Genomic DNA, 14411 nt, shown 5'->3' with positions numbered 1-14411 from the left:
TCAATAAGTTAACAGGACACCGAAATGAATTTACTGCATTTATTAAAATAAATTACTGCTGAACATTAAATGGATTTACGGCTTTCAAATATTCAAATCATTAATGCTTTGAAAATGTTCTTACATTTCAAGTGTTGGTAGCATCAGCACATTATAAATTTATGGTAATTAAAATTTATAGGCGACACTCGCAGTTAAATGGAACTCAATTATACGCAAATGGTTGTCCCAGAATTTAAAATATATTCCGACTCTCTTATTCAAGAGAAGCAAGGTTTTCAAATTTTCACTTACCTTTCATCCGCTGGAACAAGAAGTAGCCTCACGCCAATGACTTCCTTCTGTAATTGAAAGCAACGTGCTCTCCTTTTTTCCTCTGATTGTTCACGTGTCTTGTCAACCTCCATAAAATGTTTAACAGAACTCAGATGTCGGTTGAGAATGCCATCGAACCTCAACGGAAATGCTTGCCATCTATGCTTGCGGTTACTTTGCATTCAGCATGCCCCTCCATTAGATTAATACGTGAGATAGGAGCAGCTCAATTGTAGATTAGCTGCCGAGATGTTAGTACTAGAGCGTGTTAACAGGAACAAATGTGAACTTGTGGGCACTAAAGTTTCACCAGTTATAGCAGCATACATATGTTTCTCATTTATGAGCACAGTGTTCGAATGAGGCCAATCACGATCCTGGTCAACATACTCAGCAAGACCTGGCTCATTGAGAAGTTTTAGGGCAGACCGGGACAGGAACGGTCAAGTTAAAGGGTTCATTTACAGTGACTATCTGTGAAAGGAAGAGTTCGGCAAATTTTATTACTTCTGCTCTTTTTAAACATCTTTAATTGCTTTTTCGCAACGCGCCTGCGGACACAGAGATCATAAGCGGATTTTCAAGGGACACCAGGAGCTGTAAATTGCTCTCAAAAATTTCTTATAGCTTGTTAATTGTCTTTTTGACACCTGGAATTATCTACTGAGAAAGTACCTGGTTCACACCATATGAGAATATGATGGTGAGGCAAGTTGCCAGCGGTGGTGTAGAATTCGGGATTCAACTTTACAAGAATCACCTTATAAGATATGGTTAATTTTCTTTAATCCTGAATTGGGAAGCAATCACATCGTAAGTTGTTCAGCTGCATATTTTGAACTTTCACATACTTTCATCCGCCGGAAGATTAGGTATATGAATGAATGACATGTTTGTTGTGACGAGGTAGCCTCGAGCCAATGACTGCCTTCTGTAATTGAAAGCAAAGTGCAATCGTTTTTTTTCCTCTGGTCGTTCACGCTTCTTGTCAACCTCCTCCGTGAAATGTTTCACAGATATCGGTTGAGAATGCCATCGAACCTCAACGGGAATGCTTGCCGTCTTTGCCTGCGGTTACTTTGCATTCAGCATGCTCCTCCACTAGATTAATACGTGAAATAGGAGCAGCTCAATTGTAGATTAGTTGCCAAGAGGTTAGTACTATAGCGTGTTAACAGGAACAAATGTGAAATTGTGGGCACTTAAGTTTCAGCAGTTATGACAGCATACTTATGTTTCTCAAGTTTGAGCACAGTGTTCGGATGAAGCCAATCACGATCCTGGTCATCATACTCAAGAAGACCTAGCTCATGAAATTTTACGGCAGATCCGGACAGGAACGGTTAAGTTTAAGTGTCCAATTTCATTGACTCTGTGGGAAAGGAGGAGTTCGGCAAATTTAATTATTTCAGCTCTTTTGAAGCATATATAATTGCTTTTTCGCAATCGTGCCTGCGGACACAGAGATCAGAATCGGAAATGTCTTCATACGACACCAGGAGTTGTAAATTGCTCTCAAAAGTTTCTTTTAGCTTGTTGTTAGTTGTCTTTTTGACACTGTGTGGAATTATTTTCTGAGAAAGTACCTGGTTCACACCATATGAGAACGTGATAGTGAGGCAAGTTGCCAGCGGGGTCTGGAAATCGGCTCTTGCCTATAAGTTGTTCTGGTTTCCCGCAATATTCTTCTTTGTATTTTTCACAAGTACACTAAAAAATACATAGTGTTGCTCCAAGCCCAAGTATTGTCGTCATCATTCTGCTTACAGCAGAATTTTGATTTTCATCCTTTCACCGCTCGAATGTATTTGCAAGAGACTTCATGACAAATTCTACTCACGGGTTTTCAGCTTGATTGCAGGACAAAGTAAAGAAGCAATCAACTAGGTCTGAAGTAACTGAGTTAATGAGCTTCCTCAGTCGAATTTCGTCATCATCAGAAACCTGCATGAGTTCGCACCGAAGTTAGATTTTTTCTCGCCAACTCAAAAACAAATTGTTGAGACAATCAACAGTAAATTTAATATAATCAACGGATGAACTAGTGAGTAGTAATAAATCAATTATCGGAGTGCTGAAGTGCAGCAGTAAATCAATGAAACCTTAATCTTTTGCTCTACCCTGGTTAGTAGTAGTAGTAGGATGATTTCTCCATGGGTTTTGAACCCTCGTTTATAAGTTCATAATTTTTCCCGGTGGGTTGCAGTTTCCACACCAGCAAAGAATTCTCCACATACACAAGTTGTTTTCTGCAAAATTTCTGTTGAAGAATTTCCAATACGTGTTTGTTAGAGATATTTTCAGGCTGGCATAATCTTGATTTTCGAAGTCCACAATTTGGCTAAAGTAGTTGTATAGCGTATTAGAACGTATATAATAATTTTCATTTGACTTTTTCAGTCTTGTTGCATGAACAGCAATCTCACCACGTGTTGCTTGTCTCGTTCGTGATTCGTTTTTATGAATAATTGTATTCAAATCAATGTCATGTTTATTTTTTAGTAGTGAAACTAAGTACAATATGTCGTGTAAATCAAAATACATTGAGAGTGGAAGGAGCTTTAAAAGTTTCAGTCTTTCAGTATAACTCATTTTGAAGTTATTTGTAATCCAAGAAGTCGCTCGTTTTTGTACTCTTTCTAGTTGTCTTAATTCTGCTTTGTTCGGATACCATGTTTGCGATGCATAGCTTATGATTGGTACAATGTATCAACAGTATAAGTTTAATTTTGACTTAAATGAAGTTTTTTTCGAGATATTCCGTTTGATTTTGTAAAAAGCTCCCATTGCTTTTGATATGCGATTTTCAGCATTTACTGACCACGAAAGGTTGTCACACATTAAAATACCTAAGTCTTTTTGGGTCTTTGCGGTATCAACATTTGTATTAAATAGTGTAACTTCCATTTTCCCTTTGAGGTTTAACAGATTACATTTATCTTCATTCAGCGGCATTTTATTTTCTTTGCACCATTTTTCAACATTTGTCGTGTCTTTTTGCAGATGAATTTCTTCAGTAGGCAAGATCTTCATATCGTCACAATAGCCAAAACAATCCGAATTCTCAATGCATTTGGGAAAGTTGTTAATGAAAAAGTAGAGGGCCAAGAATTGAGCCCTGTGGTTCACCGCTAGTTACTTCTTTCAGAGTTGATGAACTTTTATTGATTTTCACAAATTGCATTCTATCTGTTAGATAGTCTTGTATTATGTCTTGTATTTGAATGCCTAGACCTATGTTCCGTAGTTTAGCGAGTAGGATACTACGAGGAACTTTATCAAATGCTTTAGAAAAATCTAGATAAAGGACTGATAGTGTTTGAACATTTTTGTCATCGTAGAGCTCATATACTTTGCTCAAAAATTGTACCATTTGTAGTACTGCTGACCCTTTTTGCCGGAAGCCGTATTGTGCGTGTTCCAAAAAAGGTTGAACATTGGGGTATATATTATCAAAGATAATTTTTTCGAAGACCTTCGAGGCGGAGCATAAAAGGCTAATTGGTCGGTAGCACTCAACTGACGCCTTGTTCTTTTCTTTAAAAATTGGGGCCACTTGACTTGTTTTCCAGTAGTTCGGGAAGAGCCGCTTGTTAATGAATGTGCGGAAGAGAAGATAGAGCAACTTTGACAGAGTTTCAGAACGATTTTTTAGGATTATATTACCTATACCATCAAAACCTGATGCTTTATCTGTTAAAAGATTTTTGAGAATGAATTCGATTTTGGTTTCTTCAATGTGTATTTTTGTACAGATTTCTTCTGAAGGAGAACAGTTTGTATTTTGTGCGAGAGGGTTAGGATTTGATTCCTTTTGATATACACTGATGAAGAATTCGTTAAAAAATGTAGCTTTTTTGGTGTCATCTCTAGTGGATTTTTCCTTGTAAAACATTTTTTGGGGATATTGCCTGGAACTACTTATTTTGTTCAAGTATTTTTGTAGGTCACTCAATCGTCTACTGCTTTTTACTGTTTCTTCATAAATTGCTTGATCTTCAGTCAATGCTATTTAAAGATTTTTTTTCCAATTTTTTGTGTTTTAGGACAAGGCTTAAAGTAGGTTTGTTTAAAGTAGGTTTGTTTTGCCGATCAAAGCGCCGTTTTAAGTATTGTACTCTTTTTAGCATGTGAGACGTACTTGGTGTCACCCACGGGGGAGAGTTGATCTGTGTGATGTAACCTTGGGTACATTGTTCTTTATTTTGTCCCATAACCATGCATACCACTGACGCAGGAGCTGATTTACATTACTGTAACAAATCGGTATGAAAGGTTTGTCTTTTATTTCTTGATTTATTGTCGTTTAATCGGCTCTGTTAAATGCCAGACTTTCACCTTTATTTAATTCTTTGGTACTGGCTTCCATGTTAATTGTTGCAGAGTAAGCATAATGATCTGAGCATGAAACTTTGTCAATGCTGTATGCGTTTGTTGCTGTTTGGTCCGTGTGCCAGTTGAGTATCACTCCAGGGTTGTTTGTTAATAAAACATCAAGCTGCTTTTTTTGGAGTCGAATAATTGTTCATAGTCATGTTCAATGAGCTTTTTTAACACTGCATTTTCATATTCGTCCTTTGAGTGCATCATTTTCCAATGAGTTATCGCCATGAGTACACCTCCGTGAGTGGAGTTTTTTTCTATCTATGCGAATTATATTAAAACCAGCCAAATGCAGAGCTTTATCTGGGATTTCCTTTACCAGCCATGTCTCTGTGAGACATAGTATATCGTAGTCTGTTTGTAAAATGGCATTTGATAGAGCTGTTCTTCTGTTGATGTCTAAAATACTTCTGACATTTAGGCATAAAATTTTAAAATACTTAGCAGTAGGTAGTCTATTGCTTTCTTCGACTTTTTTCCAATTTCCACTTTCTTCGTCATATCGGTAAAGGACAAGTTCCCTTAGCCTTAGGTTTTTAGCTGATACGCCAGTTTCTATCATTGTTCGTCTTTTCATAAGAAGTTTGTTCTCAATCAGAAATTCACTTGGGCTGAGCTCTTTTGACACTAAAAGAGTTTTGTCGTAGTTTTTCAATTTTGCCAAGGACATTAGTATCAGTCGTTTTTGCCATTCATTTGAAACATTTACAACTATTGTGCAGGGCCTTTTTCCTTCTTCATATTTTCCTAAACGTTTTAAATCTGTGATTTTTGATTCAACTGTTAAGAACGCAAACAGTTTGTTCACCTCTTCCAAGTCGTGTTCGTGTCTATCTCTTGAATTTTTTGAGTCCAATTCAAGCAGTCCTCTTATCCGGATTCCGTTATAGCTTGATTCTGGTTTGTTTAAGGCATGTTGCTTTGGCTCATTTCGGTTTTGTGGTTTTTTGTTTGTTTCATCTATATTTGGCTTAAGTGAATCTATCTCTTGTTTAAATGTAGAGAATTGTTCGGCAATTTCATTTAGTTTTCTTTCGGCAATGGATGGACGGGTTTGCATCAAATCGTTGATCATCGACTCTTTTCTATTGTTTCCAACACAACAGTTACAGAGCAGGAGGACGTTCTGGCTGATCTCCGAAATTCCAAGGATGGCAGTTTCAGATATTCCAGTGCATGTTTTTGTCATGTGCATAACATCGCCACAGGCAATGCAATTAAAGATTTGACTTTTGTTTGTGATCGGCTTTTTGCATGTTTTACAAGATTTCTCAGATGCTTGCGAGACGCTAGCATTTCTGCGTCTTTCTTCTGAGCCCATCTTGCTCAAAAAAATAAAAAAAATCTTCTCAGAACTGACACTCCAAGGTATAAAACCTCAGGAGAAGACCAAACTAGAGAAGACTTGAGTTTTTTGATTCCCTTGGACTGATACTCCAAGGTTTAAAAACCTCAGGAGAGACTAGTCTCAAGAAAATCAGACTCACCAGAACTAGTGCGATGAGGATTGGGCTGCTTGTTGTTTCTTTGCTGCTGCTCTCTTTGATTTGGTGGGCCGTACTCTGGATTTTGATCTTTGCTGAAGTACTACTGAACGGAGGTTGTGACGTTTCGAAAGTACTTTGTTGAGCAACTTCAGCTCAAGAGACGGAGGGGGATGATGTAGCTTAGAGAGGGCAACAACTGTATCAATGTCGTTTTGTTTTTGTTTAGGAAGAAGTCGTTTTATCGCGTCGATGGTCAGAGGTTTCGTCTTCCGTAACTTTTCAAAAATGTGATTGGTACCGTCTTGACGAATGTATATGATCGCAGCTATTTGATGCTGAAAATTCGTGGTGATTTCAGTTAACTGCTCCGGGGAAAACTTCCTATTAAAGTTTTTGGGATGCTTTGTGATACTATTGTTTATCACGTCGTGCCAGAGAATGATTTCTCTGGATTTTAGGGAACCGTTTCTAAGTAACCACTGCAATTTCTTGAGCTTACACACGTTGTTTGGGTTGAGGCTTAGTCCCGATTTTGCAAAATTGAATCTTCGATACTTTACCCTTAGATCGTAGGGTAGGTAGTCAAGGGTCCTTCTGAGTGAGCTTGCTCCAACTACAATCATGTGATCCACCAACCTGTGTCCACCCACAAGTGTCCACGAGCGGTAGCAGTGGTAAATGAATCCAGTCAAAGTAATTTTAAGTAATTGCAGGGGACCACCACGGCTGTCCCAGTATATCAACAATTTATCTGAAACTATTTAATAAGTTAAAATACAAGAAGAAAGGCAAAGCCCCAGGGCTAGTAACGTCTTGTAACTGATAATAGAAAATGAAATGTTAAGGCTTCTAATTGCGGTTATGATATTGCAGAACTGCGGTTGGTTGCCGCAATAGCTTGAAGCGAGTGACGAAATAGGCTGGAACTGACAACAGGTTCCGTAGATCGATGCAACTTTGTCATGAAGGAATCAAACAGCTCCTGTGAAAGAATGTTTTCCGTTTCCTCAGGCCTGTATCAACTTCTATAAGCATGCATGTTGCCGCAGCATCGGTTTCTAAGTAATCAGCCTGACATATCTGACTTCGGCTTCGGTGTAAAAAAGTAATCATCACAAGCAGACGTGTCACATTCAAGGCAAGCTACAGAGAGTCATTAATTGGTTCCACTAGTCTTATAATTCTGTAAATCTTGTTGGTGAAATTGAAGTCGGGCTTCTCAATCTCCACTAAATGCTTTTTGGCAGACACATTGAACAACCTATTCTAGGAAAACGTCATTTCGATTTGTTCTTTCGTTTTGTTGCTGCGGCCCACAAACACCCATTGCTTTGGAAATCGCACAACGCATGAGATTGAACAGGGCACTGCACGCCACAATGAATGAGTCCACAATTTTTTGTTTTGTTTTAGTAATTTATATTTAGAGTCTATATGCTGAATGTTAGATCGAAACGGAACCGCCTTTTTCTTGATCGCGTCGTCTCCACTTTTGTCGCTGAAGTTGAAAACGACGGTTTTTTGATGAAACTTTTTGCAAACTGCAGTTTTTAACCGCGCTGGTGTCGTGCCGTCTTCACCTTGGTCGCAAAACCGCAATAGAACTGCAAATAGCAACATCTGTTTTTTGAGACATGCAAAATACAACATATCATTTTCAGTCGCGCAAATGGGCTTTTTTGACTTGCTCAAAGCTGCTAAATCATTTTGGGTCGAGCAAAGCCGCACAAAGTTTCTTCGGTCGCGTAAAGTTGAAACACCCATTTCAGTCGCAATGGTCGCAACATAAGTCTTAGCTGTAAGTTTTCATTAGTTTATTTTTTATGGTGATTGGTGATTAATTGTTTGCCTTGTCCCGGCTTATAGACAGGAACTTTAAGGAACAACAGAGCATGAGAACACGCCTCAAGTAGTTTTGATTTTTTTTTCGTATAGTTTTTGATGCGAAGAACTGTTGAGGTGATGAAACTAACGTAAACTACTCTAGAAAGATGCTGTAGTTTGAATTGAAATACTCATGCGCCCAATGCAATTAAGAAAATCTCATTAAGTAAAGGTAATGCGAAGAACGTCAGTTATTTCTACTATACTAAATCGATCCTTTGTTTGATGTTTTGTGTGCTCGCAAAGTAAATTGGTACCACAAAAAAGACTGCCCACAATAGGCTGAAGTTCAGTTTGCATTGTTGAGCCTATGCCTTCGCTTCAAAAAGCGAACGAAACATTGAGACATCTATTGAAATGACCTCAAATAAATGAAAGCTTCTATTGAACTAGCAAACTCTAAGCTAACTACTTGAAAAAAAAACTGCTCCTGGTTTCTGGTACGAGAAACATTGACCAAAATTGAGTTTTGCGCTGATAATCTCAAACAAATATTAAAATAAAATTTTGATTCGTTTATGAAATTAATACTACCAATCTGGAGTGCGGTCTGTTTTTAGACTCATATTCATACTCGTCAGTAAGCAGACAAATACAACATTAACTAATCAGAATCGAGAAAGCAAACTAACGAAAAAGTTATTAATTTCTTCCTTGTCGCGAATCTGATTGGTTTAGATAGTACCTGTCTGCTCACTGACGAGTATGAATTCGCGGTTGTCTAAATACTGCTACGTAAACCACAAGCTTAATGATGAGATACGCAAGAATATGCCTATGAAAGTGTTTCATAACATTGTATTTCAAGGTCTATTTTTCCAATTCAGAAAAATTATTTTCGTTTGTCTAAAATATGGTTAAATGGGTGTTGTGCTTCTGCAGTTGTATTCGATGGATTTTGAAAATGTATCTTGAGTTTTCTGAAGCATTTCAATAAATTTGTGAATTCATCTTTTATGTGTTGCCGTGGCTCTTGAGGTTTCATTAAAGAGTTCAAGCTGTAAATTTCCCGGAACTTCTTTTTTAATAGACAGCGTGGAAATTCAGTAAATTGGTATCAAATCGTTCAGTGATGTCGCTAAGATAGCGATCATCATCAAGTAAAAAAATCACATCTTCGCTCAGGTAATCGTTTTCTGTGGAATCATAATCATAGAGTTGAAAAGAAACGTAGTGTTATTTTTCCCATTAAATACATCTAGTCCAACGGGAAAGGTTGTTTTTTTTGGTACATTGGTAATCAGTTAAATACATTCAAAAAAGCACTGATTTGTTATTATTGTTGTCGCCATTGAAAATATCAGTGATATATCATTGATATATCATTTTAAAGCCCTTTCAAGTGTAATTTGAACATAGTAAAATTTTCAAAAAAAAAGTAGGCAGATCGGGCAAAAATCAGTTTGAAAATTTTGTTTTTGATTTGATTCTATAACTTCGAGCGAATAAAGCGAGAGAGCAGCTTACAATAGTAGATTTCTTACAATTCAAGATAAGCCATGAAATTTTAGTTTCCGCTAAGCTTTTTAGCGCCCTCGCTATTTATTTTTTTTCTCTTAATTTTTCGAGAAAGCAGTGGAATATGCTTGATTTACTATAACCATCAAATAGGCCGAAGTTCTAGTTTGTCTTTCAGATCCTCTCATCGCACCTCGAATAAAAAAAATGAATATGGCCGGAAGATCCTGTGCTACTTGCAAAGCCACCGGCTATCCTTTGTATAATTGTCATCTGCGCTAGCGGTCAGTGACTGTATGGTATGTAGCGAGAGTTGTCAAAACTCTGTTATTGTCGAAACTCTTCTTTCCTCTCCTGTTACATTTGTTTCAACACTCATGGTTTCAGATTACATCAATGTATCGGATGTCACGGTATCAGCCGTCGCTAATCACTAATTGAAATGCTATTTTTGTTTGCAAGTTTGAATCTTCATTCATAATACTATCATATGGAGGCACTGTATCATGACACCAATCTAAAGTTGGAGGAGGTGAAAACGTATCTGTCCACCTATGACAGGTGCAGCAAAGCTCACGAGGCACAGCTGGCCCAGGAGATAGATGATAAGTTGCAGGTCATCAACTCCAACTGCCAGAAATTGGAGAACAAAGTAGGCCATGAGCCACCTGCTAGACGAATGGTTAGTTAACCGGAATGTTTCCATAAATAATTTTGTTCTTTTTGTTTGTTATTTTGTAAATTTTATTACGCTTGCTATTGGCAAGCGTTAGCAAATCGGAATATAGACGTTTTTTCGGTCTAACGACCTATTTAACAGAATCACTTGAATGAATTGGTGTCTTGGTTCATAATGAATTATGAATTATAATCGTCTTCAACTTATTCTGGAGGTAACGAATTCACCTGGGGCGCCAAAGGTCCTGGGTTCAAATCTGGCAGGACGTCTTTTTTTCCAAACAATTGTCGGCTTATTTGCCATATTGTAGAAATGTTTTTAAAAGTTTTCACATTATAGTTGATTCTAGTCTTCTGATTTACCTTTGCTGTTTGTAGTTTTACTAAACTTGACTCCGTATATTTTCTTTTTTTTTGTCTAAAAACTTTATTCTGCCCAAATGGTTTCGGCATATTTTTTATCGGTTTAGTGAGCTAATTTTCTAATTTCTTGTTTTTGTTTTTCTGCATTTTTTGCGATTTAATAAGTTTCCGCCTTTATTATACAGGCTGGGTGGTCTTAAATTGTTACATTTGACGAGTAATAAATTTTTTTTCTAGTGTTTGTATGTTTTGAGGGTGAGGTGGACTTACAAATTTTCAGAAGTCTGAAGTCTTGTTGATTTTTTTTCGGTTTAAAAGCTTTCTCAAGGTGTTTTCGGGTTTGTTACCGCTAGGTACATTATTTTCCTATGCTTATTTCCTACTATTTTGTCTTGGCATGTTTTGCTTCAAGACTAGTCTTATTAATTTTGATAGAACTAGTTTTTTCGACATTTTTACACTAGCGTCAGCTTAGTTTATTATTAAGAACCTTTTTTTTCTAACCTAACTCGCAAATTTTGGGGCACTTTTGCTGTTTTTTGATAGCATGTGCTTTCAAATGAACCGAAAATGGCTATTTTTTTTCAAACAACAATAATAAAAACTCCATTCAGAAATGTTCTAACTCAATATGTCTCGCAATTTTTTGAAATGCATAATCTATGCCTAATGTCGTTTCGTGCTTTTCGATTTGTTACTTACAAAGCTAGTGTGGATGCCCTCAGTTTGTTATATTCCAAATTAATGCTTGCTAAATTGTGTAAATTTGTATTTGGTGCCGCTATTGCTGAATCGCATTGGCAATTGTTAGCATATGTAGCTGCTTTGCTCTTGACTAGTGTTTGGCGGTGGTTAAGCGTGCGTGGCTAAGTTGTTAGTGCGTGAGACTCAAAATCGTTTGATTACAATAAGTCGCAGATCGAATCCTATACCTAGCCGATTTTCGCTAATTCAAGGCTGATTCGTTGTTGAACTTTCTAGAGCTGCTGTTTGTCGTGTTCTCGCTAGTTTTTCGTAGCGAAGCTTCGCCTCTGTGTAGATTTTTTTAAAATCTTATTTTGTGTCACAAGTGGTGCGAAGCTCAGCTTCGCCTCTGTGTAAAGTTTATGTTATCAATCGGCCTTGTTATTTTCGATGAGAAATTGTATATATTTCGAGAACATTAATATTCAAGTTATCGCATATTATAGCTCGATGTTTTTTTTCTTACTAAAATTTTTAACACCTTATCGAAGTCTTCCACAGAAGCAAATTTTTATTATCTTTGGGAGGGTTGTAGACCAGCATTATCCAAACTACTTTTCTTTAACTAAAACCCGAATACTTTCAGTAATTCAGATGCAAATTTTTCTGTTATACTTACGTTTTTCTTCAATTGCATCATGACTCGTCCTCCTATGCTTTTTCTATTTCTAGATTTATTAATTGTAGAATGTTATATAAGGCCGTGATGATGTTTTTTTTTCATAAAAATTCTCAAAGTTTGTTAACGTTCAAATTTGATTTTTCGCGGTATGATTTTTGGTTTCTTTTCAAGTCCAGTTAACTTTGTTTGTTAAAAGGAAGGCAAAATCCACTGTCGAGCAGTGATGGACTTCTAATCTCGAAAGTTGATTTTTATTGTTTTATTTATCAGATTCCCCTACATATGGATCCATATGTAGATCAAAACTTTACATATTGATCTAGTTTTCTCAATTGGGGTTAAGTTTGTTTGCACAAAAGTCATTTTTTTTGTTTTTTTTTGCCTTCATTGACTCCAACTTTCTGGTGGCTATGTTATTACATAGCTTCACTTTGGTAATATAGAGCATGGATACAAACTCAACAAGTATGCAAAATATCGTGGCAATGCTTGAAATCAAATGCGAATTAAACTCGTTTATCAATATGCAAGGTTGATGATTCTTCCACTTCATTGATAGTACTCTAGTCAGTTTTATTCAAAAAGTTCCTCTGCTTTTGCTTTAGAACGCAAGGATGCGCGTGAACCAGTTGAAGTATGACTATGATCACGTGACTCGAGCTCTGGGCAACATCCACCTCAGGCGACAGGAGAGAGAACGGGAGGAGCGGGAGAGAGACGAGCTGCTACACAGGAAGTTCACCCCTAATGACCAGGCCATAGACATCGGAGACTCACTCGACATTAATTCCAGACTACAGGTTACAAAGTGTTCCAACTAGAGTTTGACAAGGCTTATATCTCATTTGCTTCCTCACATTTTTGTGGACCTGTCCTTTTTCAAAGAGTTTTTGTCAAAACTTGCTAACCATTGAAGCTGCAAATTGATGATGATCTAACTTTGTCCACGATATTTGTAACAGGCATAATTCGTGTGATTAATTTGATGCCCTAAACTATACTAGACAGATGCAAATCGACGGAGACGGGGTTGGTATTTATTGTTCCAGTGAATTATTTAATTCGGTTTCAGGTTACAAATCGTGAGTTAGACGGAATTCTTTCCACAGGCGGATCTGCCCTGGATCATCTCAGAAGCCAGAGAACTAGCATGAAAGATATCCAGCGAAAACTACTCGACTTCGCAAACACGCTAGGCCTCTCGACTACAGTAATGAAAATGATCGAAAAACGAGGATCACAAGATAGGCTCATTCTCATCGGAGGAATAATAATAACGTGTATCATTATGTATTTGACTCTCAGTTACGTCAGATCTACGAAAGCAGGTACCTCATGACGAAGAAAATGAAGAGTAGTTCCTTGGATAATCACGGAGGATAAAATTTAAATGTATTGGGGGAATAGCTTATATCATTCAAGAACTGATTGACAATTTGCTTTATTTGCAACTATATTTTTTCGTTTAACAAATTGCAGTTCATACAATGCGAGAACAAATAATATCAACATCTAGAAAAGTTGGTTGTAGTATTTAATTCATTTTGAGGTTCATTCACAGGAGCAAATCAACAGCTAGAAATTACAGGAGCAAATCAACAGCTAGAAATCAGTCGGCTTTTTTTGCTCTTTTTTCATTATTTTCGCCTTTGATCTTTTTGACCTTCAAACTTTAAATGGAAATTCTCTACAAACAAAAATAAAGTCGTTTAGATAGAGATTAGTCTGAACTAGAAAACTTATTCAAATCAAAACAAAACATCTGTGCATTATATTATCGAACCCTAAAATTTGGAAAATTCCATACATGCTCTATTCGAAAATCTGTATTGAAAAACCGAATTCGGAAAAAGAAAAAGACAGTTACAGAAAAACGATTTAGTAGAAAAAGAAATTATAGCTTTTCAACAGAAAAGAAAACTGTTTTGCAGAAAAATTATTTGACAGAAAAAGAAAATTTTTTTAGCAAAAAAAAAGTTATTTCTAGCAGAAAATATTTATCAACAGAAAAACAGGTAGTCATTGCTTGATCTGGACGGCAACAGAACTCGGCAACAGAACTCTATCGGCTGTTCTAGCAGAAAATATTTATCAACTCTTCTAGCAGAAAATATTTATCAACAGAAAAACAGGTAGTCATTGCTTGATCTGGACGGCAACAGAACTCGGCAACAGAACTCTATCGGCAATAGAAATCAACAGCTAGAAATCAGTAGTCATTGCTTGATCGAATCAGACGAGCGAGGAGAAAAACTTATCTCAGCCTTGTAATTAGATTATTTAGCAGGATTACAGGATCTGAAGTCATGTCAAGCAAAAAACTTAGCCAAGAAGAATTTAATGGACTTCAAAAATCAGCATTATACAAGATCTACTCCGATTTGTACGACCAGAAGGAAGATTATCGTAAAATAATGGAGTTTATTGAGAAAACATCGGAAGCAGACAAGGATGGCAAACTACAGTCAACATCGACG

The 14411-nt window shown here is 36.9% G+C and overlaps 2 protein-coding genes across 5 annotated transcripts in view; one reads left to right on the top strand and one right to left on the bottom strand.

Annotated features, from left to right (window-relative positions):
* LOC134846964 (elongation factor Tu, mitochondrial-like) overlaps positions 1-14411 on the bottom strand; it is a 448088-nt gene that overhangs the window by 141165 nt on the left and 292512 nt on the right. Inside the window, exon 1 of one of the 4 annotated variants that reach the window (XM_063864445.1) lies at positions 10724-10736. The exons of 2 other annotated variants lie outside the window; for them this stretch is intronic. The gene's annotated coding sequence lies outside the window, so the exon portion shown is untranslated. Of the gene's footprint in view, positions 1-6944; positions 6957-10723; positions 10737-14411 lie in introns of those variants that run through there. One more of the 4 variants, XM_063864428.1, reaches the window with a different exon arrangement.
* Positions 9917-13488, top strand: LOC134847064 (Golgi SNAP receptor complex member 2-like). Its single transcript, XM_063864525.1, has 3 exons — positions 9917-10209; positions 12540-12734; positions 13007-13488. Exons 1-3 carry the CDS (start codon positions 10018-10020, stop codon positions 13271-13273), a joined length of 654 nt encoding a protein of 217 aa, XP_063720595.1. The 5' UTR covers positions 9917-10017; the 3' UTR covers positions 13274-13488.

This window comes from Symsagittifera roscoffensis, chromosome 1, assembly GCF_963678635.1.
Source record: "Symsagittifera roscoffensis chromosome 1, txSymRosc1.1, whole genome shotgun sequence".
Lineage (NCBI taxonomy): Eukaryota > Metazoa > Xenacoelomorpha > Acoela > Convolutidae > Symsagittifera > Symsagittifera roscoffensis.
The sequence above is the reverse complement of the archived record's forward strand: the minus strand, read 5'-3'. Positions and strand labels throughout refer to the sequence as shown.